The 27,329-nt window shown below is 45.2% G+C and overlaps 1 protein-coding gene and 1 long non-coding RNA gene across 8 annotated transcripts in view; one reads left to right on the top strand and one right to left on the bottom strand.

Moving 5' to 3' along the window:
* The window catches only part of LOC123354210, a 53,418-nt gene that overhangs the window by 5,503 nt on the left and 20,586 nt on the right, over nt 1-27,329 (top strand). For 4 of the 7 annotated variants that reach the window (XR_006574671.1, XR_006574670.1, XR_006574667.1 and 1 more), the window contains exons 3-5: nt 19,794-21,208; nt 22,315-22,402; nt 24,536-24,634. This is a non-coding gene — a long non-coding RNA (uncharacterized LOC123354210). The remainder of the gene's footprint in view (nt 1-19,793; nt 21,209-22,314; nt 22,403-24,535; nt 24,635-27,329) is intronic. The other 3 variants (XR_006574668.1, XR_006574674.1, XR_006574673.1) reach the window with 3 other exon arrangements.
* Nucleotides 1,479-5,415, bottom strand: UTS2 (urotensin 2). The gene is given in 5 exon segments (XM_044995984.1): nt 1,479-1,595; nt 2,261-2,304; nt 3,031-3,147; nt 5,210-5,333; nt 5,335-5,415. Coding segments are annotated over 5 exon segments (483 nt in total).

Raw genomic sequence — 27,329 nt, 5'->3', positions numbered from 1 at the left:
ACCTCCCTATCTCCTCCATTAGGGATACTGCTTGGGAGTCACCCACAATGGCGCACCCATGAGGCTGCTACTTGAAGAAGTAGTAGTTGTTAATCACCTTGTGCAGTAACAATTGTTCTTTGAGATGTTTCCCTCTATGGGTGTTCCACAACCCTCGAGGTCCGAGTTCTTGTCAATGACTCTGCAGTAGAGAAGAAACTGGGTGGGGGCGGGGTTAGCCCATGTGCTCTGGCTAGCCTTGTGGCAGGGCACGAGGAGAGAGAGTGCCTGTGCAGGCATAACAGACACTGCTACCAAAGTTCGCTGATCAGCAGCGCAGAGACGCAAGCACACCTACAGTGGAGCACCCATAGAGAGAGACATCACAAAGAACCATTGTTACTGCACGAGGTGAGTAACTTCTTCTCACCTTTGGGTTTGAACAGTACTGTTCTCTGTATAACACCTGGTACAGGTGACAAGCATTATAAGAAGACAAACCCATGGGAGCAGTTCTCTAGAAGATCTTTCGCTAACAGGCTTCCCTGCTGTGACAGTTGGAGAACCACCCATGTAATTCAGTGAATCCTGCCACTGACAAGGCTGGTTGTGTCCCCAGACAAAGCCTCTCCAGCCCTTCTGTAATCAGCAGCATGGGGGAGAGGTGGGGGGGGGGGCTGCTGTCCAGTGGTGTTGGTGGGCTCTCATGCAAGTCAGCTATTGTGTTATACAAAATCCTGCAGAGCCAGACCTGAAATGAGGCTGCATAAATGTCAGACACCATCCTAATACCTCTTGCCAGTGAATGCCCCTTACATCCCCAGTGTGCTGGGCAGGGGTTAGAGTGTGTGCTGGGTGAGTGAAAGCAGAGAGGCCTGGAAGGCAAAGCAATTGCCTGCTGTAAGAAATTGCTCTGTTTTCTAATATGCATTAGGTCAGGTTCCCATGTCCCCCACCTTTTCATCAGTTCGCCTCAGCTCACTCCCATCCTCACCACCTCTGGTAGTCTGCTCCCCCTCAGATTCCTTTTGGGGGTGATCCATATAATTATTCTCTCTTTGCTATTACTGATCTGTTACTATATTAACACATTTGGAGATACAATTTATATGAAAGACTATGCAAACTAGTGTGGCATAGTGCTGGTTCATCCATCCCTCTGCTTAGAGAGACAATCCTATAGAATTCCTAATTTCCCAGACTGGTCCCTCACCAGCCATCTGTTTTCCCCTTCTTGCCCCATCACTTAGTACCCAAGAGAAATGGAATCTCTGAAGGAAAATAACTCATTGCTCACGGGTTATTTGCAAAACATAGAGGATTTATTAATCTCCAAACAGCGTGGAATGTAGAGTTAAGAGTCAGCTTCACATTTCTTTATTCTCCTCATGTTAAAACAAGCAAATCTATGTACATGTTTCCAAGACAGTTATTAACATCTTTATAAATTAAGCAGCCAGGATCAGGAAAGAGTTTGTCCTCCACCCCACCGCCCCAGGCTACACACAATATTTCCAGAAGCACTCAGAGAGGTTCCCACGTTTTTTATTCTGTTTCCTGTCTTTGGCCAGCAGGCGGCTCAGCAAAGCAAGTCGAGGGTGACTTCCATAGACAGCCTAAAATCAAGCAACAGCATGCAGGTTAGTGAGTGGGAAATCGGATTAATCCTCTGAAAAATGCTTACAATGAGATGCAGTCCCTCTGCCATCTCACACCGGGCCCTGTGGCCCCATATTCTGACTACCCCGGGAAGACAGACAGCCCAATATCCATCTGTGATCCAAAATGCTAATCAAACTCCCTGCCTTAATCTTTAAAGGATCGATATATGGTAAATAGTAATTATTTTGTATTATCAATTAGCCTAGTATCATTGTGCTAATGTTGCACACGTTGCAGTGGGAAAAGTGACATACTTATTGACTCTCACCCATATCCATACACACTCTTTAGCCAGGCCTGTAGAGACTGGAACTGGCCTTTTATTTGGAAGCCAGTTTTTCAGGAGAGGGCTGGAATTTTAAAGTTATGCTGAAATGCTTCAATTTCTGCCAAATCTGTGTTACTATGGCCTTGGAAATATTTTTAAAATTATGCAAATTAGCAGTTTTCTGTCATCTTTCAATATCCTTTTTCTGCTACAGAAAGATGGGTCATACTTTGATCTAAACTATTTTTAAGTTAAATGGGTCTTTAAAGGGTGTCCTACTAACCACTTCTCCTTAATCTAAAATGTAGGTTTCCAGTTTCTTATTTTGACAATAGCTAGTCATTCACTTACCTCTTTCACATTTTCCCCTGGATTGTAGTTGCTAGGGCTGAGACCTGGAAAAACAAGTATGAAATGCTTCTTAATTTAGAAATGGAGAGACTATGCATGTCACTTCTGATTGCCAAAATAGAACCCGCAGAGGTAAAACAGACGTTAAGAAGATCAAATACCAACTGTTCCTTCTGATGTAGGGTCAGTCCTTGTCATAGCACATTATTCCTGATGGGTGTATGATAGCGGGGCTGCAGCACTTACTTAATCTTACCTGTAAGGAACCTCTCTCCCGCATAAGTCATTGTCATTTATGGCTGTAGATTCTGCATTTTCTGAAAACGCTGCTGCATTTCAACAGATTGTGATATTTGCATGGCTCAGTTACCCACTCCCAGACCAAGTCCCTGTCTTGCCTAGAGGAGTTCCTTGCCTTTTAGTCATCAACAGCCACTCAACATCAGTATGAAGTTCAACAGACTTTTTTTCAGACTCACACTGACTTAGAGGGCTGCAACTTCCTTTCACTGTTAATGAGTTCTTAATGGGATTGTACCTGATGTACCTTTGATTCTCCCTCCGACTTAAAATGTTCCTGCTGGTGGGGTTTGGGTTCTCTGCAGACAGTGAACTTCAGCTGCTTTGACAATGTGCACCCTCCAGGCAGATTCATATTGCAAGATGTTTCTTATTTCTTGCTGCTCAAAGCAGGTGAATTTTCAGAAGGGACCCTTGGTATTCTGTACCTTGGAAAAGTTCTATGTGTAAAGTGCGTGGGAGAGCTTTACCTTCTTTGCTGGGAGTGTCCTCAGTTTGTGCCCCCAGGAGTCTTGGCAGAGTCTGAAGCAGAGACGCTCTCCCCAAGCTGTCCAATCGCTCCACATTTAATCTTGTATCTTCATCTGCTGTTGGTAGAAGAAGATATTTAAAGAAGACGTCAGAGCCTGTATGGGATGACACCTGCCTCAGGACCCTGTTTCCTTTTGGGTAACATCCATTCAGTCAGCTGGCTCCTGAACAGGACTGTGGGCCCCATGTTTTGAAGATGTCAGAAGGCACCAGTAGTTAATCACTGACCTTTATTTAATGAATGAGAAAAAGGTGGTGATTGCCTCTTTGGGCACCTGAGTCACCCTCCTGATGTTACATCTGTACAGTCTCTATTCTCACTGCTCTAACAGATCTGCCCAAGAAGTCACCCATTGGTTTGGGGCCCTGGGTACCTACAGCCCCAAGCACAGAAACTACTGCTGTTTGGGATGTCTGCAATGCTAAAAAACACAGTGAGAAAGTGGCCGTCTGCCAAATGATTACATGGAGCTGCATGTGGCTACTGCTCAGATGAACTGGACAGGCTACAAAACCAAGATGCGACTGTCTGAAAGGAAAGGAAGGTGGATTTAACAAGATAATGATTTCTAGAACTTTGTGACACCATTTCAGGAGAACCTACATGAATACAAGCTGGGGTCTTTTAGCACCCTGAAATAGCTGGCTGATTTAGAGACAATATAATGGATCATAGGTATTACTTCTCTGCTTTTGATTTCCCCACAAACCCCTTCTTTTATTTAAATTAAATTTTAAAACATTGTAATGAAAACAAAATATCGGGGGAGGGGAGGGGATTTTTTTTAAATCCTTGGCCATAAGTGAATACTGTAGTTTGCCTAGTAACTGTGCATAGGGACAGTTGCAGAAGTCACTGGGAAGTTTCAGAAATGTCTTTGCATGATAAACAGTTACCTCCATATGCAATATGCTGAGACATTTCGCACAGTTATTCTAATATACTTTGCCTCTCCCTAGCAATGCCGATATACACCTTTGGTTTGAGATAAAAATATAGACTCCTGATTTTTGTCTTTTGTTCTCTAGAGGGGCTTTTTAATTAGTAGAGAAGCTTTAATAAGCTTAATGCATGCCTCCAAACAAATGCAGTTGATATTACTGGTTACTGCCAGCTCGTCCATCTCATCATACAGTGAATGATGTCTGGATTGAATGACAGCTGGCTGTAAACTGACTGCAATTACACAGTAGGTTTGTAAAGACACTTGTTTAAATTTTGGACTTACTAATATTTAGAAAAACACTTTAGTGTCTATCAGACTTTGTAAACTAATTAGCAGCAGTGTCTGCAACAAAAGACCATGAATTACTTAAGTAGAGGGCAGTTGGGCACAGTCCCTTCTTTGTGCACAGCTTTCTGACCTGCAGCATTCCCTGATCTTTCAGTCCTGAGCCCTGGCTCAGAGTTGAGTTCATACACTTCAATCCTGACTATATGGTATCCTCTCTATTCTGTTTTTGGACCCCCTATCCTGTTTTACCTTTCCCCTTCAGTCCTGACCTACTGTACCTTTACTTTTCTAAACCTTGGATTCCCCAAGCAGAAACTTCTTCTCTTTGTAAACTGAATGAAGTCTCCTTAGTGTGAGCAACTCTCTACCAGGATACTAAATGTGAAACAGCTAAACTCATTTTCACTGCTAACTTAAGCCAAAATTGGACTGTTCTCAACTCCAAGATGGGAGTGGTTACTGCATTAATTTCTGCAGTACCACTCCCACTTCTAGGTATTTTTTAATTTAAAAAATAATGAATAAGTCGTCTTAAAGTACAGCCAGAGGAACTGGCCATGCAGCCAGGCTACTCTAAATGGAGAATCAAATGTTAGCTAGCTCACATTTCATGGTGCAGGGTTCAGAGAGCTTGCATTCAGGATCTGAAGGCAATAGCAAGGGATATTTAGGGCACCCAACCTCTCAATTTTCTGAGGACTTACACTGACCTGCTGATTCCAATTGTGCCTCTAGCATCATGAAGAAACACCTGCTTTTTGCCACAGCTGAAGAACACAGATGAGAAAAGGTCCTTTCTGAAAGAATTTTTCGGTTACTCATCCGACATTACTGTCCAGTGCCCTACTAAGCTCCTGACCACTAAAAGCAAAAAAAGTCTTACCTGAGAGCTGATAGGACACCTCTCTGGAGTCGATAATGGGGAGAGACAAGAGAGGACATGAGAGGCTGATGATAAAGAGACAGCAGAATACCAGCCTATGCATTGTTGCTGCGTGAATATAATTCGTCTTTGTTGACCCCGTCGTGCAGAACCGCTATCTGACTGGTGCTTCTCCTCCCAATTTCAACCATTATATAGCCACTCATGACCTCATCAATATCATCATCCAAAAAAAAAAATCCAATGACTTTATTGCCCATTGATTCTAAATGGAAACCACTTTGCATTGATGTCATTTTTCAAGGTAACAGTTCATAGCCAATAAATTTACTGTCTCATTGCATGGTGTACAAAGTGGATATTATATCAAACCAGGCACAGTAAGTTTATAAATCTGGCATAAAAAATAACTTCCAGTTATAAATCACGAGTTAATGAAAGGGTCAGACATTGGTTGAAATGACCAGGGCAGTGAGATGGCTGATTTATGAGCCTTAGCAAGCTTGACGCAGAGCATCTGATATGAAATGTTTTGTTTTTTTGCCTTTTGTGAGTTGGATGGATGAGTTGTCATGTTGTGTTGGGGGTTCTCGTGCCAGGAGAGTGAGAAGAGAGGAGATTAAAACTTCCATCCAGTTGTTTTCTTTGTAAATTAAAGCTGAGCTGAGTTCAAGATGCTGGTGTTTTTCCCATAGATTTCATGTCTGTTTATTTTTTCCCATTTGCAAAGGCCTTTTCCAATATTGCCCTAGAGAATTGCCTTGGCAGCAGGAGCATAACTTTGATCTTCCTTTACGGTTAAGTGGAGACTCGCTCAATACATATAAACTAGTTTGGGAAGTGTTAAATGTAGCTCTTTTACTAGCCTGTGAGCAGCACTGACCTCCTTTCTAGCTTACCTACCACCTGTTTCCCTCCTTTAAAGAAATTTACTTGATCTTGTATTAGATAATGTGCTACTCTCTAGCTGGCTATCTTTTTTTCTTTTTAAAGCTAACATTGGGGGTACCATGCAAAACAAGCAGCCTCATGACATTATTCTTGGTGTTCCTGCATCCATTCATCTACCTTGTCTCATGTCACCTCTCCTTGCAGTCACACCTGTCTTTTCCTTCTAGATTATGAACTCCTCTGGGAAGGGGCCAGGTGTTCTTTCAAGCATCACACACCCCGTATACAGATATTAATGTCATAAACTGACATATATTTATGCTGTGAACCTTTGGTTCGGGTGATGTTGAGAACATGAGCTTGCATTCAGGTCTACAAAAATGGCCATCCCAGTTCAGGCACAGTGTCCCTGAACATAGTTTTCCTGCCTTCCAACGCTCTGGAAAAACAAAGTGAGCTCTGATCAGTTGATACTAGGACTTTTCAGTTTCCTTTTGTCTTTACTAATGAGGTTGATCTTTCATACTGTAGCTTCTGGAGTTATCTGAAAATTATCTGTAACTGGAATTTACCAGATGACAAAATAAAAAACAGATCAATCACATCGGCATCAGCTTGAGATACAGGTCATTTGTCCAAGATGCAAGGACGTATTGAGCAGCACAGAGATCACATTAAGGAAGTATAAGCGTTCATTTACCTGTGCAGCACTGTACTAGCCAACAGTGACCTCAAGAAAAAGTGACATCATGGATTGGAAAGCCATCCAGATCATTCTCTAAAATCAACAATGTACAGAAATCAAAACTATAAATTCCAAAACAAAACTGTGAATGTTCAACTCAGATGTTATTGATCTCAGTGCTAAGTTATGGCAGCAAGAACTGGAGATCTATGTTAGATAGCAAACTAGACGCCTATGAAAATAAGTGCTTAAGAAAAATTCTGTACACTGGTTGGACAGACTTCATCACCAGCAAAGAGATCTGATAAATCACTAACCAGCAGTTCATCTCCCCTACAATAGAAGAAAGCAATGGACAGATTTGGCGCATACACACCAGGTGCCAACATACAGACTCCCACATGAAGCTGCCAAGTGAAAACCAACTGGTGTGAGGAAACATGAGCACCCAAGAGAAACCTTAAGAAGAACCCTTTGCAGGGAGGACAGAAGAATTGATTTCAACACCATAGAGCAGATGGAAGTGGCAGCTAATGGCAGAGATGGATGGAAGAGAGTTTCCATTCTGTGCACCAACACTGGCACAAGAAGGATGGGGACATTCCATGTAAGGCATGTCTTACATACATTGAGCTATATCTGTAGTAGTGTGTGAGTAGGTGCATATAGGAGCCATATATCAATTTGTAAAACATCTGTTGTAGATGCCTCAACTGTGTGACCCATTTCCTACTTCCTGGACTTGTCTTTGTTTGTTTGGGTGGGTGAGTGAGATAGAAAAGAGTTTGACAAAACTAAATTAACAAATTCATGTATCCTTCTCCCCCTCCACAGGGAATGCAAGTGGCTGAAGGAACTCTTCCCTCCCTCTGTGACTCATGCACCTTTTCATTCCAAGATTGCAAACAGCAATTAGGTCTGATTTTTGCTGCATGATCTCATTGTTTAAGATGGTGCTGACTGCTCAGTACAAACACTTCTCCTTCAGTGAGCTATCAATGACAATGGCATCATCAACATTCACTCAACACATCCTCTAAGGAAAGCTAATGAAGGAAGCACTCTACATAAGCAATTTTTGTCCTTTGTCTTCCCACCAGGAAGAGTGCAGCCTCTTACAGCAATCATGAAGTGCGTCATGTAGAAATCGGGCAGCTTGCCCATATCTTATTGCTTTCTACTCAGGTCTTGCATTTGTCACCTATAAACTGTTCTTTGCTGGGGTGCCAAAGGCATTCAAGAGCAGGGTGCACGTCATCATGCAAAGCAAGGAAACAACTCCTCTAATGAGGGTAAAAAAACCCAAGCACGTGGCTGGCAAAAGTGGATGTGAAATGTCAGTTTGAAAATTTGGGGGATTCTTTGTAGGAGAGTTTTTTTAAGCTTTTCCAAAACCATTATTCAAAACAAAAATATTCTCTGAATCCTCACTATGTTGGTAGATTTTGCTTCCAGTGGCAATACTTGCCTATGAGATAACAAGGCACTTTGGTGGTGGTGGTGGTTGTTGTTTGATTACAGTTTGATTATTGAACTTCTTGTGGAATAACAAGGAAGAGTAACCACATTACTGTACTTTCAATATTTAATAATAATCTTTACTAACCAGGAGGAACCATTGTAAACGAGTTAATTTATACTGTTGACCAGTTTTGATTCAAACTATAAATTACTAAGGAGATGTGGAATCTCTGTGTCTGGAGGTTTTAAAGAGCAGGTTAGACAAACACCTGTCAGGGATGGTCTAGGTCAGTGGTCCCCCACGCGGTGGCCGCGGGTGCCATGGCGCCTGCTGGGGCATTTATGTGTGTCCGCCTAGTGCCCAGCAGGGGAGAGAAGCCACGGCCCAGCACCGGCCGGGGACAGAGAACTCCAGGGCTGCAGGTGCCGGTGTTCTCTGTCCCTGGCAGGCGCGGGGCTTCAGCTTCTCTCCGGCTTCTCTGGGGCTGCAGGCTGCGGGCACCAGTGTTCTCAATCCCCAGAAGGTGTTGGGCTGCGGCTTAAGCTGGAGAAAAACCGCAGCCCTGTGCCTGCCTGGGACAGAGAACTCCGGGGCTGTGGCGCCAGTGTTCTCTGTTCCCGGCAGGCGCGGGGCCCGTCTAGTGCCCAGCATGGGAGAGGCACAGGGCTACAGCTTCTCTCCTGCTTCTCCGGGGCTGCAGGCGCCCGTGTTCTTGGTCCCCGGCAGGCACGGGGCCGTGGCTTAAGCCGGAGAGAAGCCACGGCCCGGCGCCTGACGGGGACCAAGACCGGCGCCTGCAGCCCCGGAGAAGCAGGAGAGAAGCTGTAGCCCTGCGCCTGCCATGGACAGAGAACGCCAGCGCCTGCAGCCCCAGAGTACTCTGTCCCCAGCAGGCGCGGGGCCGCGGCTTCTCTCCCCTGCTGGGTACTAGGTGGGCCCTGCGCCTGCCAGGGACAGAGAACACCGGCGCCCGCAGCCTGCAGCCCCGGAGTTCTCTGTCAATGGCAGGTGCGGGGCCGCGGCTTCTCTCCAGGGCTGCAGGCGCCGGTGTTCTCTGTCCCCGGCAGGCGCTGGGCTACGGCTTCGAAGCCGGAGAGAAGCTGCGGCCCCGCCCCTGCCGGGGACAGAGAACTCCGGGGCTGCAGGCTTCATTCTATGTTAAAGTAAGAATAATAAACGTTGAACTGCTGGTCCAAATATATTTTACTTTTTTAAAATAAATAAGATGAAAACTGTTTATGATATTTATTTTGTAAAAACTCCTTAATTATTCTTACAGGTAGATAAAAAAGAGCAAATTCACATGGTAAGATGAAAGGGTAATTGCCGAATAATTTAATTAATACCTTTTTACATGTAAAATTACCCTTTTTATCTTATGGATTCATATATTATTTAATATTAAATATGATGTTTTTCATATTATTTAATGTACAAATACAAAATAAGTCTTGAAAAATTGTTGGCGCCCGCCATACTCTTCTGAAAACATGAATGTGCTACTGGCCACAAAAAGGTTGGTGACCACTGGTCTAGGTAATACTTAGTCCTGCCTCAGTGCAGGGGACTGGACTAGATGACTTCTCAAGGTCCCTTCCAATCCTAAATTTCTAGGATTATTAAATCCTTTTATAAGTCGCTGATCTAGGATGGTCACTTGTTAGGGTGACCAGATGTCCCGATTTTATAGGGACAGTCCCGATTTTTGGGTCTTTTTCTTATATAGGCTCCTATTGCCCCTCACCCCCGTCTCGATTTTTCACACTTGCTGTCTGGTCACTCTCTCACTTGTTCAAGTCACGCACACGAAGTTGTGTTTCCAGTCAATTATATTTCCATCCATATACTGTATCCATATAATGTTGTAAACCTGAGCATACAAAAGGAAGTAGGAAAGGAACTGAGATACTGAAACTTACAAGATCAGAAAAAAACCTAACCATAACATGGACACTTCTTGTTAACTTTCCTTTTTCTTAGCTGCTTGTTAGCCGATTGCATAGGCAGTAACAGTAATATGGCATGTGTGGCGTGTCCTGTGTATAACCAAATAGTATTTCTGCTCTTTGAATCTGAGAGAAAAGTTGTAAGAGATGAAAGTACACTTTTCTCTTAGCTGGGTTGCTGAAAGGCATGCATGTATGCGTGCATATGAGTACATGTTTATGTGAGTGAAGATGGCAAGGAATTAAATGTTTCTGCAGATTTTTTTTTTTTTTTGGCAGATAAAACAGTCCCCGGGACCTGGGCTAGTACCAGATCCCAGCTGCCAAAACACTGCTCCTTTGTAGGGCAGTTTCTACCCGTTCTGAGAATATCCTCTTTGAAGCAAGCCCTGCTGGGCTGGCACACAGTATTCTGGGTTTCTTCTCTCCAAGTGAAGCCTTACAAACTGGCCCTTATTTTCCTTGTCCACCCAACACTAGAGAATTAACAACTAAAACCTTCACATGTTCAACATGAAGTACAGCAAATCTGGCATGACTGGAGCTTGGAAATGTTACACATCAGCCACCTATGGGATTCAGATTCTATATTATGCATCTACTGGAGTACAGTCTTCAGACTCAGAATGAGGCTATTTTTGTCCCATGGGAATTAAACTTGTTCCACACAAAATATCATGGAGCCAACTGGGAAATTATAGTTTATTTTTGAAAAGTAAAATGGGGAAACAATACAATTGGCAGAAGGGATAAGCAAAGGGAATCCCTTTCATTCCCCAAGTGCCCCCAAATAATCTGCTTTAACCCAGGTGAGAGAGTCTGGCCTGAGGAAAGAGTCTTGGACCGAACCAAAAGACCAACAGCAAATTCCCCAGCAGCAAAAAAGTGAATGGTCAGAGTTACTCATAGGAAACTAAGAAAAACATATCTTAGTGAAGTGACTTCTCTTCCCTACACCTGCGTCTCTCTCTAGCTGCAAAAACATAGACAATTCCTAAGAATTGTCCTTTCTGTCATGTTACTCATCATGTTCTGTGTTGAATGACTGCTGCAATTATAGCATTTTCATCACTGCAGTATCTGAGCACCAGAAGAATTTAGACCAGTTTAGTCATCTCTGTTTTTGCAGATGGATGGGTTTTGTACCAGGTATCTCTTAGAGCAGTGGTCCCCAATGCAGTGCCCGTGGGTGCCATGGCGCCCGCCGGGACATTTATGTGCATCCGCCTAGTGCCCAGCAGGGGAGCGGTGCTGGGCCACAGCTTCTGTCGGGGACAGAGAACTCCAGGGCTGCAGGTGCCGGTGTTCTCTGTCCCTGGCAGGCGCGGGGCTTCAGCTTCTCTCCGGCTTCTCCGGGGCTGCAGGTGCCCGTGTTCTTGGTCCCCGGCAGGCGCGGGGCCGTGGCTTAAGCCGGAGAGAAGCCACGGCCCGGCGCCTGACGGGGACCGAGACCGGCGCCTGCAGCCCCGGAGTTCTCTGTCAATGGCAGGTGTGGGGCCGCGGCTTCTCTCCAGGGCTGCAGGCTGCAGGCGCCGGTGTTCTCTGTCCCCGGCAGGCGCCGGGCTACGGCTTCGAAGCCGGAGAGAAGCCGCGGTCCCCGCCCCTGCCAGCAGGGGCGGCTCTAGCAATTTTGCCGCCCCCAAGCATGGCGGCACGCCGCGGGGGGCGCTCTGGTGGTCGCCGGTCCCAGGGCTCCGGTGGACCTCGCGCAGATGTGCCTGCGGAGAGTCCGCTGGTCCCGTGGCTCTGGTGGAGCATCCGCAGGCACGCCTGCGGGAGGTCCACCAGAGCCGCCTGCCGCCCTCCCGGCGACCGGCAGAGCGCCCCCCATGGCATGCCGCCCCAAGCATGCGCTTGGCGTGCTGGGGCCTGGAGCCGGCCCTGCCTGCCGGGGACAGAGAACTCCGGGGCTGCAGGCTTCATTCTATGTTAAAGTAAGAATAATAAACGTTGAACTGCTGGTCCAAATATATTTTACTTTTTTAAAATAAATAAGATGAAAACTGTTTATGATATTTATTTTGTAAAAACTCCTTAATTATTCTTACAGGTAGATAAAAAAGAGCAAATTCACATGGTAAGATGAAAGGGTAATTGCCGAATAATTTAATACCTTTTACATGTAAAATTACCCTTTTTATCTTATGGATTCATATATTATGTAATATTAAATATGATGTTTTTTGTATTTAATGTACAAATACAAAATAAGTCTTGAAAAATTGCTGACGCCCGCCATACTCTTCTGAAAACATGAATGTGCTACTGGCCACAAAAAGGTTGGGGACCACTATCTTAGAGAGATCCCTCAGCGTAGTTTTGGTCAGTTCTGTCCCAAAGCTGTTCTTCTGCAGGGCTCCATCTCATGTCCTTCTTGTTTGGTGAGCATATGGGGCTCCTAGGAAGGTTAGTAAAGAGGCATGTGCTGCAGTGCTATCAGTAAACCCACCTATATACTTGTATTTCATCTGACCTGGCCAGAGCTATCAAACCCACTGTTTGGTAGAGAGTGAGTCACAGATGAGAGGTATTTGGATGAAGTTCAAGGGTAAAAGTGAAGTAGTGCAGGTAGATTTGGGGAAGCACTTGGAAGATATGGAAAGGATTACATCACTTCCTTTGTTGAGGGTGTTTGCCTGTCACTAGCTTTATAATCTGGAGGTGCTGTTGGATTCCCCAGCTGCTATTCGTTGGCTCATATAGAAGCCTTGACAAGGACAGCTCACTTCCACTTCCAGCTAGCCAAATAGCTATGACCACCTCTCTCTGATGCAAACCTTGTTACTGTGATCTATGCTCAGCATGTCTGCAATGCTCCCAACACCTTAGATCAACCTGTAAACTGAAGATGATGTAAAACACTGAAGCTCGCTTATTCAGTGGAGCTTCTTGTTGGGAGCACAGCACCTGGTATACAGGCTCCACACTGGCTGCCTGAGGGTTTCTAGCTAGAATTTAAGTTGTTGTTTTGGCCTGCTGCCTCTCTCCTGTGCCACACGGCTGCAATTGTGAGAAGCCAGGGTTCTCACTCTGGTGCTCCTTTAGTATGGAAAACAGGCACTTAGCAGGGTGCTGTCTTTGAGGTGCACTGAATTCTGGAGTTCATTCCCGCTACTATCCAAAATAGCCCAAATCTGTTGCCCTTCTGGGCACACTGTGAAGTCCCTCTTTTTCCCTAAGATTTAGGAGGGGGAGGAGTTTGCAGAGAGAGCTGGTACTGGTAGATGGCTTTTACCTCTGTTGGTTGTGTGGAAGCTGCTGGATTTACTTCTGTTTGTAGTACTGTGATTGAATTTTTTAACATATGGCTAAGGTGCCTGGAGCCGTGAAGGGGCACTTTGTACTACTAGTGTATAAATTCAAAGAAAACAAAATCTCCTCCTTTCCCTCTCTTGTCCTGTTTTTAGCTAAGTCTTTCTTGTACTTTGTATCCCTAATAGAGATTGGAGGTTTAGTATCCCTTCCAACATTTTTATTGTCACCTTCTTTGTGTGGCTGATGTAAATGTAGAGCAACAATTATAATTTTACGGTTAGATGGTTAAGCCAGATAATTGTGTCTGGAGTAGCAGAGTGTATTGCTGTGATGCCTCCTTCATATTTGTGAAGTGGGCATTGAGTTGTTATATGTTCCCTGGTCTGTTCTGGGTGACCATAGTTTGTGCAGATATGGTTTAGGGTTGCCCATGAGGATTGTGGAAGATCAAAGCCAGGGATCTTTATTATCATTAACTATTATAACTCTAGATATTTCTTGTTACCCATATGAATATCCAGTCTCTTCTACATCACATCCTGTTCTGCCAAAGCCAAAGTTCTGCCTTGGCTTCTTGCCAAACCCTTCTTTTTGTCCCCTTCATTCACTTTTGTCTCTTTTCCTTCCTCCACACTTGGAATGGCAACATCCACTAAATGCCTTCACTTTTCCTTCCTCAAATCACCCCATGTGACCTAAGAATAATGTTGACACAAAACTCTTCTTTCTGCTACTTGTGTCAGCTGTTCTATATTCCCTTCTGCCTTTAGTGTGTACAATTTTGTGGGAAAAGATTTTGTTAATTTGTTACATGCATTTTTCCTTATGTAAGATATGTCATAAATGACATCTGACACTCATAGCTGATTGGTGTGGGTGTGAAAGGAAGGGAAATTCCTCTCTGGCCCATGTGGCAACCAGCTCACAATCTGAAGGATGAAATAGCATTATGGTCTCTTTAGCCTACAGATCTATGCATTGTTTTTGGCTAAACGATCCAGCTGTTAAAGCCCTGACCCCCTGATTCACAGAGGTTACCTACATGCTGAGTGAACTGATACAGAAAAAGTGTTTGGTTGCACAATTTCTGCCACAGTTTAACTGAACTAGTGTTTCTTCTGGGGTTTTGCCTTTATAATTCCAGTAGCTGGGATGTTCTTTTCAGTAAGATGCACTTGTTAATTTTGTTACATGTTTTCCATGCACACAGGGCAAGAAAGTGTTTCTTATAAAACAAAGCTACAAAACTCTGCATAGTCTGGTTACCAGCACTGTGAAAACCACCCTATTATATCACGTCCTTTAGCCCAGCCCCTCTCTAACCCAGCCCCAAGGGGACACCAGAAAAGGGATTATGCCAGACGTTGAAAATTATGGGGATTATTTAAAAATTTTCTATAACCCGAAGTTAATGATTCTGGTCACTAGAGGCTGGGAAGGAGCAAGGGCCCTTCTGCCTGTGGGCCTCCCCCAGGCTCCAGCGGCATTTCTTCATGTCTGCCTCAGGTAAGGTTGCCAACTCTGACTGAAGCTATTCCAGGAGATTTTTTTTTCCAACATGACATAATGTCATTTTCTTAAAATATCCTATTAAAATGTCCCCGATTGCTTTTACTAGTCCCCAGGAGATCAATGTTGATTCTGGGAGATTCCAGGCCAATCCTGGAGGGTTGGCAACCCTAGCTCCAGGACACCCGCTGAGCGCTGCCAGGCTCCCCTCCCCCAGAGCTCTCCCCTGTCCCTGCCTGCTCGGCGCTGGCCAGAGCAGGAAGTGCATCTCCCAGCCAGGACTGGCCCCTAGCCGCCGCATGGAGGAGGCGTTGGGCAGCCCCCACAGAGCAAGCCAGAGCTGCGGCTGTGATGGTGGGAGCGTGGCTGAGGGGCCCAAGTGGGGCAGTGCTCACTGCGACCCGCCTGCCCAGCAACAGGAGCCCTCGTGGGCCAGAGCCAAGCTGCAGGCGCCAGCTCCCCTGTGGACAGTGAGACAGACACACTCACAGCTACGGGCACCTACAGACATGCAGGACAGACACACACAGATACTGACAGACACACAGGTACCTACACACATGCAGGACAAACAGATGCTCAGGCACCTATAGACACCCAGGACAGACAGATGCACCCTTTGTTTCCTATCTTTTAACCAGTTACCAGTCCATGAGAGAACCTTCCCTCTTATCCCATGACAGCTTACTTTGCTTAAGAGCCTTTGGTGAGGGACCTTGTCAGAGGCTTTCTGAAAATCTAAATATACTATGTCCACTAGATTCCCCCTTGTCCACATGGTTGTTGACCCCCTCAAAGAATTCTAGTAGATTGGTGAGGCATGATTTCCCTTTACAAAAACCATGTTGACTATTTCCCAACAAATTATGTTCATCCGTGTGTCTGACAATTTTGGTTTTTACAATAGTTTCAACCAATTTGCCCGCTACTGAAGAGAGGCGGCCTGTGGTTGCCACAGTCACCTCTGGAGCCTTTTTTAAAAATTGGCATCACATTAGCCATCCTCCAGTCATTTGGTACAGAAGCTGATTTAAATGATAGGTTACAGATGACAGTTGGTAGTCCGGCAATTTCACATTTGAGTTCCTTCAGAACTCTTGGGTGAATCTCATCAGGTCTTGGAGACTTATTAGTTTATCAATTTGTTCCCAGGGCCACCCGGGGGCGGGGGGGGGGCAGTGGGACAATTTGCCCAGGCTCCACAGATCTTGTGGGGGAAGGATGACATGCAAGGTATTAAAGGTGCTCACTTACATTATGGTTTACGTCTCCCATATGCAGTAATTTTCACTGTTTTTGTCCCCCTCCAACCTCATATCCATTTCCTATGGGTGACCTTTCTCTAGGGGAAAAACGTTGAAAGGTGATAGCTTAAGTTTGTTTATAAGCTAAGTTGTAGCATTTCTGCACATCTCCTTGATCATTTCCTTTGTGGTGAGTAACCTTATGTTACAGTTTTGTAGCTATCTTCTGTGGTTGGGCCTAGTTCCAGCAAATAATCTGGGGCACAACAGAAATTAATTGATTTCCAAGACTTCATAAACTCATGTGGCCCTGGATGACATACATATGCTATATAGTCAAGTAACTATGTATAATTCTTTTCGTTGTCAGCTCGCTAGCAGTCTCTTCTCTCCTGTATATCATCAGTCTTGAAGTCCTAGTGGAGTTTATGTTCAGATGGCCCTTTCTTCTTCTCCTTCATCTGGTCCAGCAGCCCTTCTGTTACTTCCTGTTCTAAACTCAGTTTGTAATGAGGACTTAAAGCCAGTAAATTGCAATAGCAGTCATAAAGTTTGCTTAGATGATGTTTTATTACTGTTTTCTGGCTGATTGGCCACTTCCCCTGCTGTCCCACAGGAGAGATAAGGACTGATTGTTTTCTACTTCTCTTAAAACAAATCTCCTAAAATTGCACCATTTATTCTTGAAAGGCCACCTGTGCCATCTTGCAAATATTCTGCTTTGAATGCATCTACTTTTTGCATTTCCCCATCCTCTTATTTTGAGGATTATTTGGCTACAGACAGGATCCTTGTTTCCTTAAACTCTAGAGCATCTCCTGCTCATTCCCCTTAATGTGAAAATCCCATTTGTGATGTCCCAATTGTTTGTTATAGAAAGAATTCTGATAAGTCTGAGGAGTCTGAGTTCATGTGAGGAATATGCAGCAGGAGCCTTTGTTTAGCACAAGGCACATACAAAAATGTTAGGTTGTATCTTGACTGGGCAATTAAAGGTTGCCCAACTTTATAGATATTCTTTTGCCATATTTGTCAATAGAAAATTGAATTCTAGCCCATCCTTCAAACTTTAGAAGAATGGACACAAACAGTGCCTGGAAATCTGTCAGTATTTGGATCTACTCTCCCTGGAGCAAGGGGACTGGAGTGCTGTGTTTCCAGCAAGGGGGCAGTGCACAGAGCTCCTGAGCTTGACTGTCAAATGTTGATGTATCTGGGATACCAGGTTTGAGCACCAGACTTGGGGTTTCTCCAGCTTAGGTCTTGTGGTGAAGCAAGAGCATCCTGTTGCAAGTTGCACATAGGATGTCTTGTTTGAAGTACAGCTGTTTCCATGAAAGTATCGGGGATCCGGAATAGTTATTTTGACGAAAAGAAGTTACATTTCATGTTAGAGGCATCTGTTACCCTGGCTGACTATTTTGGAATATCCTGGCTTTTATGTCTTCTTCTCTTTGAGCAGTGTAGCTGTCTGAAAGATTCTCTCTCCAAACCGCTTCCAGTTGTTCTTTGCCTGTCTGTTCTGTGCTCAGGGCCGGTGCAAGGAAGTTTCGCGCCCTAGGCGAAACTTCCACCTTGAGCCCTCCCTCATCCCTGAGCCCCCGCCCTGAGGTTCCCCCCCTCCGCCCTGAGGTGCCTCCCACACAGCAGCTCCCTACCCTCCACCCTGAGGCACCCCAGCTGACCCCTGCTCCACCTTCACCCCGAGCACGCCGTCACTGCTTCACTTCTCCCGCCTCCCAGGCTTGCGGTGCCAATCAGCTTAAGTGCTGCAAGCCTGGGAAGCAGGAGAAGTGAAGCAGCCACGGCGTGCTCGGGGAGGAGGTGGGGCGCGGAGTTTCCCTGCATGCCGGCCCCCCCCTTACTTGCTGCAGGTGGCTCTCTCCGCTCTCCCCTGCCCCAGCTCCCTCCGCTTAAATGCCGGCGGCGACCGGGGCGGTCGAAGGTCTGGCCGCCGTGGTCGCTGCCAAAGAAAATGCCTCCCCCCAAATCTCAGCACCCTAGGTCGCCTAAATGGTTGCACTGGCCCTGTCTGTGCTCATTCCTGTTTTGATGAGAAGATGCCACTCTAAACCCACAGAGCAGTATGCAGAAATATTCCTTGAATGTAATTGTTTCACCTGTGGGGGAATGGGGTCGCATGGATTCTGACGACATTCATAACAAATTATAAAATGAAGGAGCCAAACAAGTGCCTTTGAAGCTGTTGTTTTGCAGGGTTCAAATTCTCCTTAATTAAGTACCTCTCCTTAATGGCCAGGTACCCTTCTCCTGTACTGCGATTGTCCCTCACTTTGTCAGTATAAATACAAATTACATGTTGTTTTTAACTATTCATCTCATTATATAGAGTATATAGACATACTTTCTCCGTAACTCAACAGAGAGGCTCTCCTATGTCCATACAAATAGCTGCTTTTGTGTGATCCTGCAAGTAGAAATGACCATACAAAATTCCAGTTGCTTCTACTTTTTAGTATGTACATTTGAGTAAATATAGTTAAAATGTATTTTGAAGTACTCATTTGAACAGGTGTTTTCCATTCTCCTAGAGGCAATTTGCCAGAATTGCTTATAAACCAGATCAGAAAGCAGTACCATGTAGCCCTAGTCAGAAGGCCCTAACATCAGCCACAGCACTTGAATTACATGGAGTGAGATGATCTTTAAGTACAAACAAAAAGTCAATACAATGTATAATGTCGCCTTCTACAGCACAGGTTTTCCATGAACAGAGACACCTGACTTAATTGCAGCTGCCTTCTCATTAGTGAGTGTTGAGCTTTATTTATGCCAGTGTGCTAAAGGGAAGCTACACAGCTCGTTAGTTGTCTCCCCCTACTGTGCCAGGTGATCACAGAAACCTTATAGATGCCTTAAAAACTGTCAAAGTCTAGTGAAATCCCCGGAGTTCATTAACTGCTTCTCTAGTCTTTCACTTGGTGTTACATAAACATTGCAGGTAACCCTAAGTACAGATAATCAAACACATAGTTAAGAGTAAAGTCTTGGCAGTTGAGAGCTGCAGCTTCTCAGGCTGTGGAATGTGGTCATGTAGCTTCCTACAGCTGGGGAGTGCTATTACCTGGGTTTTCAAACACACCTGTTTCTGATTGAGCTGGAGTTAGCTGTGTCTGACAGATTGCATTCTTAGAGAGGGTGTTACTGGATGAACTTCTGATAACTCTTCATTTCACTAAGTCCTTGTCTATACTACCGAGTTTTGTCGACAAAAGGCAGCTTTTGTCGACAAAACAGTGGATGCGTACATATTGCGATTCGACTTTTGTCAGCAAAAATACCGTTTGGATGACAAAATAAAACCACCTTGATAAGAGATGCAAGGATTTTTGCACAAAATTTTTGTCAACAAAGTGCCAGTGTAGACACCATGCTTGATTTTATTGCTTTAATTAGCCTCCAGGAGGTGTCCCACAATGCCCATCCTGACTGCTCTGGTCAGCAGTTTGAACTCCAGTGCCCTACAGCCAGGTAAACAACCACCCGCCCCACCCCCTTAGAAGCCCTGAAAAATTTTGAAATTCCATTTTTTGTTGGCTCGGCATGGAGAGGTCTCATTGCATCTTCCCAGGTGACCATGGCGGGTTATCGCAGCAAACGCTCTTCTGCTTGGACCACTGTGGATCTGCTGGATCTGCTCAGTATTTGGGGAGAGGAGGCTGTGCAGTCCCAGCTGCACGTGAACCGTAGGAATTTTGATACCTACAGGCAAATTTCTCGAGGCTTGCGTGAAAAGAGCAGTGATTGGGACATGCAGCAGTGCAGAAGATAAAGGAGCTGAGGCAGGTGCACCAGAAGGCGAGGGAAGCAAACCGTCGCTCCAGTGCTGCACCTAAGACCTGCCACTTCTATAAGGAGCTGGCCGCTATTCTCAGTGACAACCTCACCACCACCTGCAAGAGCCCCGTGGATATTTCGACAGGCCTGGAGGTGGCGAAAAGAGGACCTAACCCGGAGGACGAAGTCATTGATGAAGAGGTGGAGTTAGATGATGTGGAGCTCCTGGCAGGTATCTAGCCAGTCTCAGCAGTTGCTCTCTGGCAATCAGAAGCAGGAGAGGAGATGCCTGGTAAGTGGCTGTGGTTTGTGTGACGCAGAGGTGGGTTCAGGGTATAGAACTATACATGTCTGGCTGTGTTTCTGTGTGCTGGATATTTCCCTGTGCAGCTATTCACTTCGGTGGAACAGGGTGTTGCTGCACACCAAGATCTCACGGGAATCCTCCAGAGAGATCTCTAGGAAAGTTTCCTGGAGGTACTCAGCAATCCTCTGCCAAAGGTTCCTTTGCAGAACTGCTTTGTTCCTTCCCCATGGTAGGAAACTTTCCTGCACCATCCGGCAATCATTTGTGCAAGGATCAAAGTGGCACACAGGCAAGCAGCATAGGGACCAGGGCAGAAGCCACAAGCGTGTAGTAGATGTATCCTCGCTTCCCTGCTTACTCTCAGCAGTGAGATCCCTGCATGTGGAAAAGTGTGGGAGAATTTTAGAATTTTTTCCCCCTAGTTGGCTGCACCGCAACCCTGGCAGTGTGTTCTTTTCCCCATGCTGAGCACCCCCTCCCCTAGCCAACATTCACCGGGCTTTGGGTGTTTGTCGAGATGTGCGGTTGCCAAGAGTCAGTGAGAAAGTGATTGTTTGGTTCTAATAAAGAAAAAGGGTCATGGTAGCTTCTGCCTCTGCCCCATAACAGGGAGGGCTGGCAGTGCTGTTCCCTTGCATTCTCTCTGCCTCTAAATGAGGATTAGTAAAAATGAAGAATTTCCAATTACAAGTAGCTTAGTGAAGTAAAGGGAGAGAGTGCCTCCTCTTTTGACAGCAAGCTGGGTGGGGATGCATGCTTTACTCAGTAAATTGGACTATGTTCCTCGTTAATTTTTTGTTTTAACCTTTTTGATCTGCAATTTGTCGAGGTTTTGCTGTCCTTGAAGACGGTGCACTGGATCACTGTCTGCAGGAACAAGAGAGTAAGAGCTGGAATCCACGGTAGGGAACAGAGCAGAAGCAGTTCTGCCATGGCAATCCTTATCCCTTCTGTCCCCCTCTGACCTATTTCCAGGGGGGAAAGTAAGGCAGTACGGGCCAGTACGGCTTACCGGTAAAAGGCAGCCGCCTGTACCAGCCCGTACCGCTGACGTTAATGTCGCTGCCCGTTTTTCCCCCCCCACCTCCAACGGGGGGCAAAAGAAGTAGCTGCCCTGGGGCCGCGATTTAAAAGGGCCCAGGGATTTGGCCGCCGCTGCTGCTACTTCAGCAGAGCTGGCCAGAGCCCTGGGCCCTTTAATCGCCGCTGGAGCCCCAGGCAGTGTGGGCCAGGGAGCTCAGCTGGACTGGCTAGGGGACGCTGACCCCCCTTCCACCCGAGGCCCTGCCCCTTTGGGGGTGGGGGCAATGGGGGACAGAGCGTCCCCGTACCGGAAAGAGCTCCGTTTTACTTTCACCCCTGCCTGTTTCCAGGTTTTGTATGTGTTCCCTGCCTGCTTTTTCCACAGACACTGAAGAGCAGTGGAAGGGTGAAGCTGCTCCAGTGTGCATTTCCTCCAGTCCAGCTAGTTGCTGCAAAATAAAGCAGTTTGTTAACCCTCCCACAGTTGATTTTAGAGGACAAATGTGAGGCAGTCTGTAGCACCCCAGACCTTGGACAAGAGCCACTGACTGATTAAAGAGGCCTCCTAATGGTCACTGGAATGTATCTGTCCTACTTACCCTGGGCAGCAGATGAATGGCATATAGAGGCTGATTTTAATTTTGTATTTCACTATCCAAGTGCATAATCCCTTTAATTCTTCACTCCATGGATGATGTTTTTTGTTGCTGTTAATTAAATGGAGTCTATACAGCCTCAGTGACTCAAATTTTAGGACAAATCTGTGCACTTAACGAGAGGCAGGCTGGCCCAGGTCTTCTCAGGCAACATGACATTTAAAGGGACACTTTCAAGGTTATTGCAAAGATGAATTGGCCTTTCCTGGCAGCCATCCATGCAGAAGCTTCCCTTCGCCATTCCAGAAGTGGATTCTTATTTATCAAATAATTCTTAGTACTACAACAAATACTAATAAATCCTCCCTATGATGTCTGATTTACTGCAGGGCTGATAGTGATTGGAGTGGAAACCCTGCCTCCTTGAAAGGGAGGAGATAAACAAGAGTAGGGACCGAACCAGGGTGAAGAAAGAAGGTATTTGTACCTCAGTTTGTTTATCATGGGGCACACAGCAAACTGAACTTTACCTGCTGTATCAGGGATGCAAGCATTAGCAAGAGTGAATTTGGATTAGAGGGGCAGGGATACATCCACTCCTGCAATTTTGAAGGGGAGATTTACAGTAGAGGATCACACCCCAAGAAGTTAGCGTTTGGCCTCCTATCCTTGTCCCTTTAATAAATATGTGGTTTTTTTACTAAAGCTTTTAACACAGACAACACCAAATGGAGGCTATTAAAATGGGGCTGGAAAATGTTAACTGGGGAAGGCCCACAGAAATGAGGTGTGGGGAGAGTGGGTAAGAACAGTGTTGTAGCTAGAAGGGTGTATTGTCCTGGTGGGGCCTCGTCTGAGCAGCAAGGCCAGATATTGGGTTGTGGCTGGCCGGTCTTTTTCTTCTGGTTTTGTAATAATGGAAATAAGTTTGACCTTTTCTTTACTTTTAGATTTTTATAAACAGGCCCCAGGGTGAGCTCTGTGCATAGTCATTATATAAAAACCCAGCTGGGATGATGCACAGGGAGAGCGTTGTCTCTAAGGCAGCTAGGACACAAGATGTGTAGGTTGGTCTAGAAGTTAGTTAGGAGGGACATGTGGTCGTCTTCAGGGAATATTAACTTTTAGTCTTACGTGTCATGGAGGCATAAGCAACATATTTTTATTTGGGGGTGGTAGAGTTTTGTCCACATTTAATAAGGTGAAATCAATGGATTTCTGTTCCAAACTCAGTGTTTCCTTTATTTATTAACGCAATCCCTAATTGTGTGGAGGGAGAGGGGGCAGGAGCCAAACCAGCCACTAAGCCCCCCCAGTTGTCTCCACCCATTATTATTATCATCATCTAGCACAATGGTGTTGTGGTCCAAGACTAGGGCTTGCAGGTGCTACAGTAATACAAAATCATCATAGTTGTTGGTGTTCTTATCTAAATCTAGATTTGGAATTTGGCTCATTATGTCAAACTTTTGCTTCCTTATCCATTTGTCAATGGAAAGTAATGAGTGTTCCCTGAGCCTCTCTAGGAAAGTGACTTTCAGTTTCAGCACTGTGAAACCACTGCCCAAAAACCAACTCTCACTTGAATATCCCTACAGTTAGTGGTAGACCACAGCTTGGAGGAAAAATGCAGGGCAGCAAATGATGTTCTGCTATAAGGAATATATTTAAAAACATAAAGTGAATAGTTTAAGGGCAGATAAGGTTAGCCTGGAAGAGAGGTTAGGAGTCTCTCTTAAACTATTAGTTTAAGCAAAGAAACTGAAAGACAGAGAAGAAAACCAATCTCAAGTGTCTAGCTGAGGGGTCTGTTCTCCTGACAATGGTGAAGACTAAAATTCCTGTCTTAAATTCCCTGGAACCTCCTTGAACATGCTCAATCAGCTTGTTATGTTTAAAAAGACAATATGTAACAATAGTTAATTTGTTTTTAGTGAGATGTATTTATTTTTTCGCAAGAAGCGAGTGATTTTTTTCAGAGGGGGTTGGGTGACAGGAGTTGCATGTGTTAATTGTAGCCACCGTGATTATGTATGATTTTTCCTTTTCTTGTCTTGTATATACATGGGATAGTTCTTATATGATTCAATATAAGAAGCTTCTTTTCCTCCACTCTTCATATTTCATAATGTGACTCAGAAGGCAATTGTATTTGGCTTTTTGGTGGGATTTTAACTTATGAGACAACAGAATTCAGGACATCAGGTGTTGAACTGAAATGCTTCTGCCCCTGTGTGATGAAGGACTCCCCCCCGCCTTGTGTATTCCCGTCTTTGTTAGGATCACTGTCTTTGTTTCACACACTGATTTAAGAAAGTGAAGTTGTGCTTTAGAGATTTGTGTTCATTTTCTTCAGCGTGAACTTGTTTTTTTCAACTCCACTTCAGGTGGCTCTGGGTTTGGAACAACAATCTTGTAAACGATACTAAAAAGTTGGTGTTTAAAAGTGCTTAAACTACTTAGAACTTTTGAAAATTTTACTTAGATTCCTAAGCTCCTTAGTCACTTAAGCACTTTTGAAAATTTTTCGGAAATTTTTTTGGTATAATTTATGGAATACCATGTTTGTATTTCACTATGCGTCTATTGTTCGTTCTATACATCATGCAGGCTCGCCAGAGATTAAGAGTGAATCCGGCATCCAAGTGTCTGTCACTTTCAAAACTGGAACTTAACTGCTTTTGAAAATTTTATCTTTTATCTTGAGAGGTCAGTACTGGCAACATTTCAGTGTTATTCTCGCCTCTTCACCCTCCCCGTCTGCCACTCGCCACTTCACCCCCCCGCCCACCAACCACTCACCCCTACGGCACCGACTTCTCCTCTGCCAGGTGGGTGCTCGCTCACTTCCCACCCAAGCATCCGCCCCCATTCCACCCCTTCCCCCAAGTCCCCACCCCTGTCCTGCCTCTTCTCCCCCTCGTGAGCTGTATCCCCGCTCCTTCCCCCCTCCCAGCGCTTCCTGCTACCTAACAGTGCTTACGCTTTCCAGGAGGGACGGGGGGAGGAGCGGGGACATGGCGTACTGGGGGGCGGGGGGGAGGAGGCAAGGAGGCGGGAGCTTGGCTGCAATTTGTCCCCGTGGGTGCTCCCACGGAGCACTCATGGAGTTGGCGCCTCCCTCCCGCTCGCCTCCTTACCTGAATATCGGGACAAATGGCATCCCGATCATACATTGATCGGAACGAAGGGTTAAATATCAGGACAGTCCCAATTTTATCGGGACATCTGGTCACACTAAGTGGGCTGCATGTTCAGAGCACTGTACAGACATTAAGTAAACCTCACACCACCCTGTCATGTGTGGAATACATTAGTGTATTCAAAGATTTACTCTGCAGCTTGTTTAGGTGGGTGGAGGATGTGTGGGGGATGAGGACAGTAGAAGTTATTAATAGATTTTGTGGTTTGCTTATGAATCAGTCTTTTTTCTTGAGTATGTTTTTTCCACGTGAGTAACTCTCTTTGGTGACTATTCATACGTTTAAGACTATGACTATAGAATCATAGAATATCAGGGTTGGAAGGGACCTCATCTAGCCCCCTCATCTAGGAGGTCATCTAGTCCAGTCCCCTGCTCAAAGCAGGACCAATTCCCAACTAAATCATCCCAGCCAGGGCTTTGTAAAGCCTGACCTTAAAAACCTCTAAGGAAGGAGATTCCACCACCTCCCTAGGGAACCCATTCCAGTGCTTCACCACCCTCCTAGTGAAAAAGTTTTACCTAATATCCAACCTAAACCTCCCCCACTGCAACTTGAGACCATTGCTCCTTGTTCTGTCATCTGCTACCACTGAGAACAGTCTAGATCCATCCTCTTTGGAACCCCCTTTCAGGTAGTTGAAAGCAGCTATCAAATCCCCTCTCATTCTTCTCTTCTGCAGACTAAACAATCCCAGTTCCCTCAGCCTCTCCTCATAAGTCATGTGCTCCAGCCCACTAATCATTTTTGTTGCCCTCCGCTGGACTCTTTCCAATTTTTCCACATCCTTCTTGTAGTGTGGGGCCCAAAACTGGACACAGTACTCCAAATGAGGCCTCACCAATGTCGAATAGAGGGGAATGATCACATCCCTCAATCTGCTGGCAATGCTCCTGCTTATACAGCCCAAAATGCCGTTAGCCTTCTTGGCAACAAGGGCACACTGTTGACTCATATCCAGCTTTTCATCCACTGTAACTCCTAGGTCCTTTTCTGCAGAACTGCTTCCTAGCCATTTGGTAGCCCCAGGACCAACCCTTGGGGCACTCCGCTTGAAACCGGCTGCCAACGAGACATGGAACCATTGATCACTACCCGTTGAGCCTGACGATCTAGCCAGCTTTCTATCCACCTTATAGTCCATTCATCCAGCCCATACTTCTTTAACTTGCTGGCAAGAATACTGTGGGAGTCCGTATCAAAAGCTTTGCTAAAGTCAAGGAATAACACATCCACTTCTTTCCCCTCATCCACAGAGCCAGTTATCTCCTCATAGAAGGCAATTAGGTTAGTCAGGGATGACTTGCCCTTGGTGAATAAGTACAAGCCTTTATGGCAATGGCTGCATACATAGAAAAATATTGTGTAAAATAATGTGATTTCACAAAAGCAAATCCAATATCCATAGTTTAGTTGCTATGAAAGGAATGAAGTAAAGACCACAGTACATTCAAGGAGAATTATTTTTTGAATTATTTGCTCTTTTATTCTAGCATGCTGAAATTGCAGAAATTTTCTTGGTTCTTTTGATATTTTCACTGTAGCTGCTGCCATTCTCTGCATTTGAGCTGTTCCGCTAATGCCTAACTTTAACCTGCCTAATTTGCTTGCTGCTTTGCTTGCTTTTGTCCCTCTTAAAAATACAAAATAAATAAAATATTTCCTCCTCTCCTTGCTCTAGGAAAATGATTTCCTCGCTTACCCACAGCAAATTGTAGACTCCTATATAGACTGGACTGGTGGCATAGAAACATAAGAGCGGGTTGATCTGGGTCTGCTCTCTTGGCCTTAATCAAGCAGCTTCTTCAAGTTAGGAGGAGGAGAGCCATGTAGAAAATCATGCCAATCCCAACGGTTGTCTGTCTTTGTGAAGAACAAGGCTGTTGCGAAAATTTGTTTATATCTGCTGTGTAACCCTTACTATCCTCCATTTTATATTTGCATGTATATACAAGGGCATGCCAAACTTTCATGTCATTGGTGCAACCAAAGAGCAATCGACAGTGAGGAAAAGAAGGATTATTGCTTCAATCCTAGCATTAATATAGACAGCCCAAATGCAGCTGATGGCAGGGGAGGATGGTGCATATCAAAACAATACCAAAGCTGGAAATATTCAAAAGAGCTTCTCAGTAACATTAATTGAGACTGTGCTAGAAATGACACCTGAAACGTGCTTAGGGAAAGCTGCCGTTACACTA

The sequence above is a fragment of the Mauremys mutica genome, chromosome 21, assembly GCF_020497125.1.
Source record: "Mauremys mutica isolate MM-2020 ecotype Southern chromosome 21, ASM2049712v1, whole genome shotgun sequence".
NCBI lineage: Eukaryota > Metazoa > Chordata > Testudines > Geoemydidae > Mauremys > Mauremys mutica.
The sequence above is the reverse complement of the archived record's forward strand: the minus strand, read 5'-3'. Positions and strand labels throughout refer to the sequence as shown.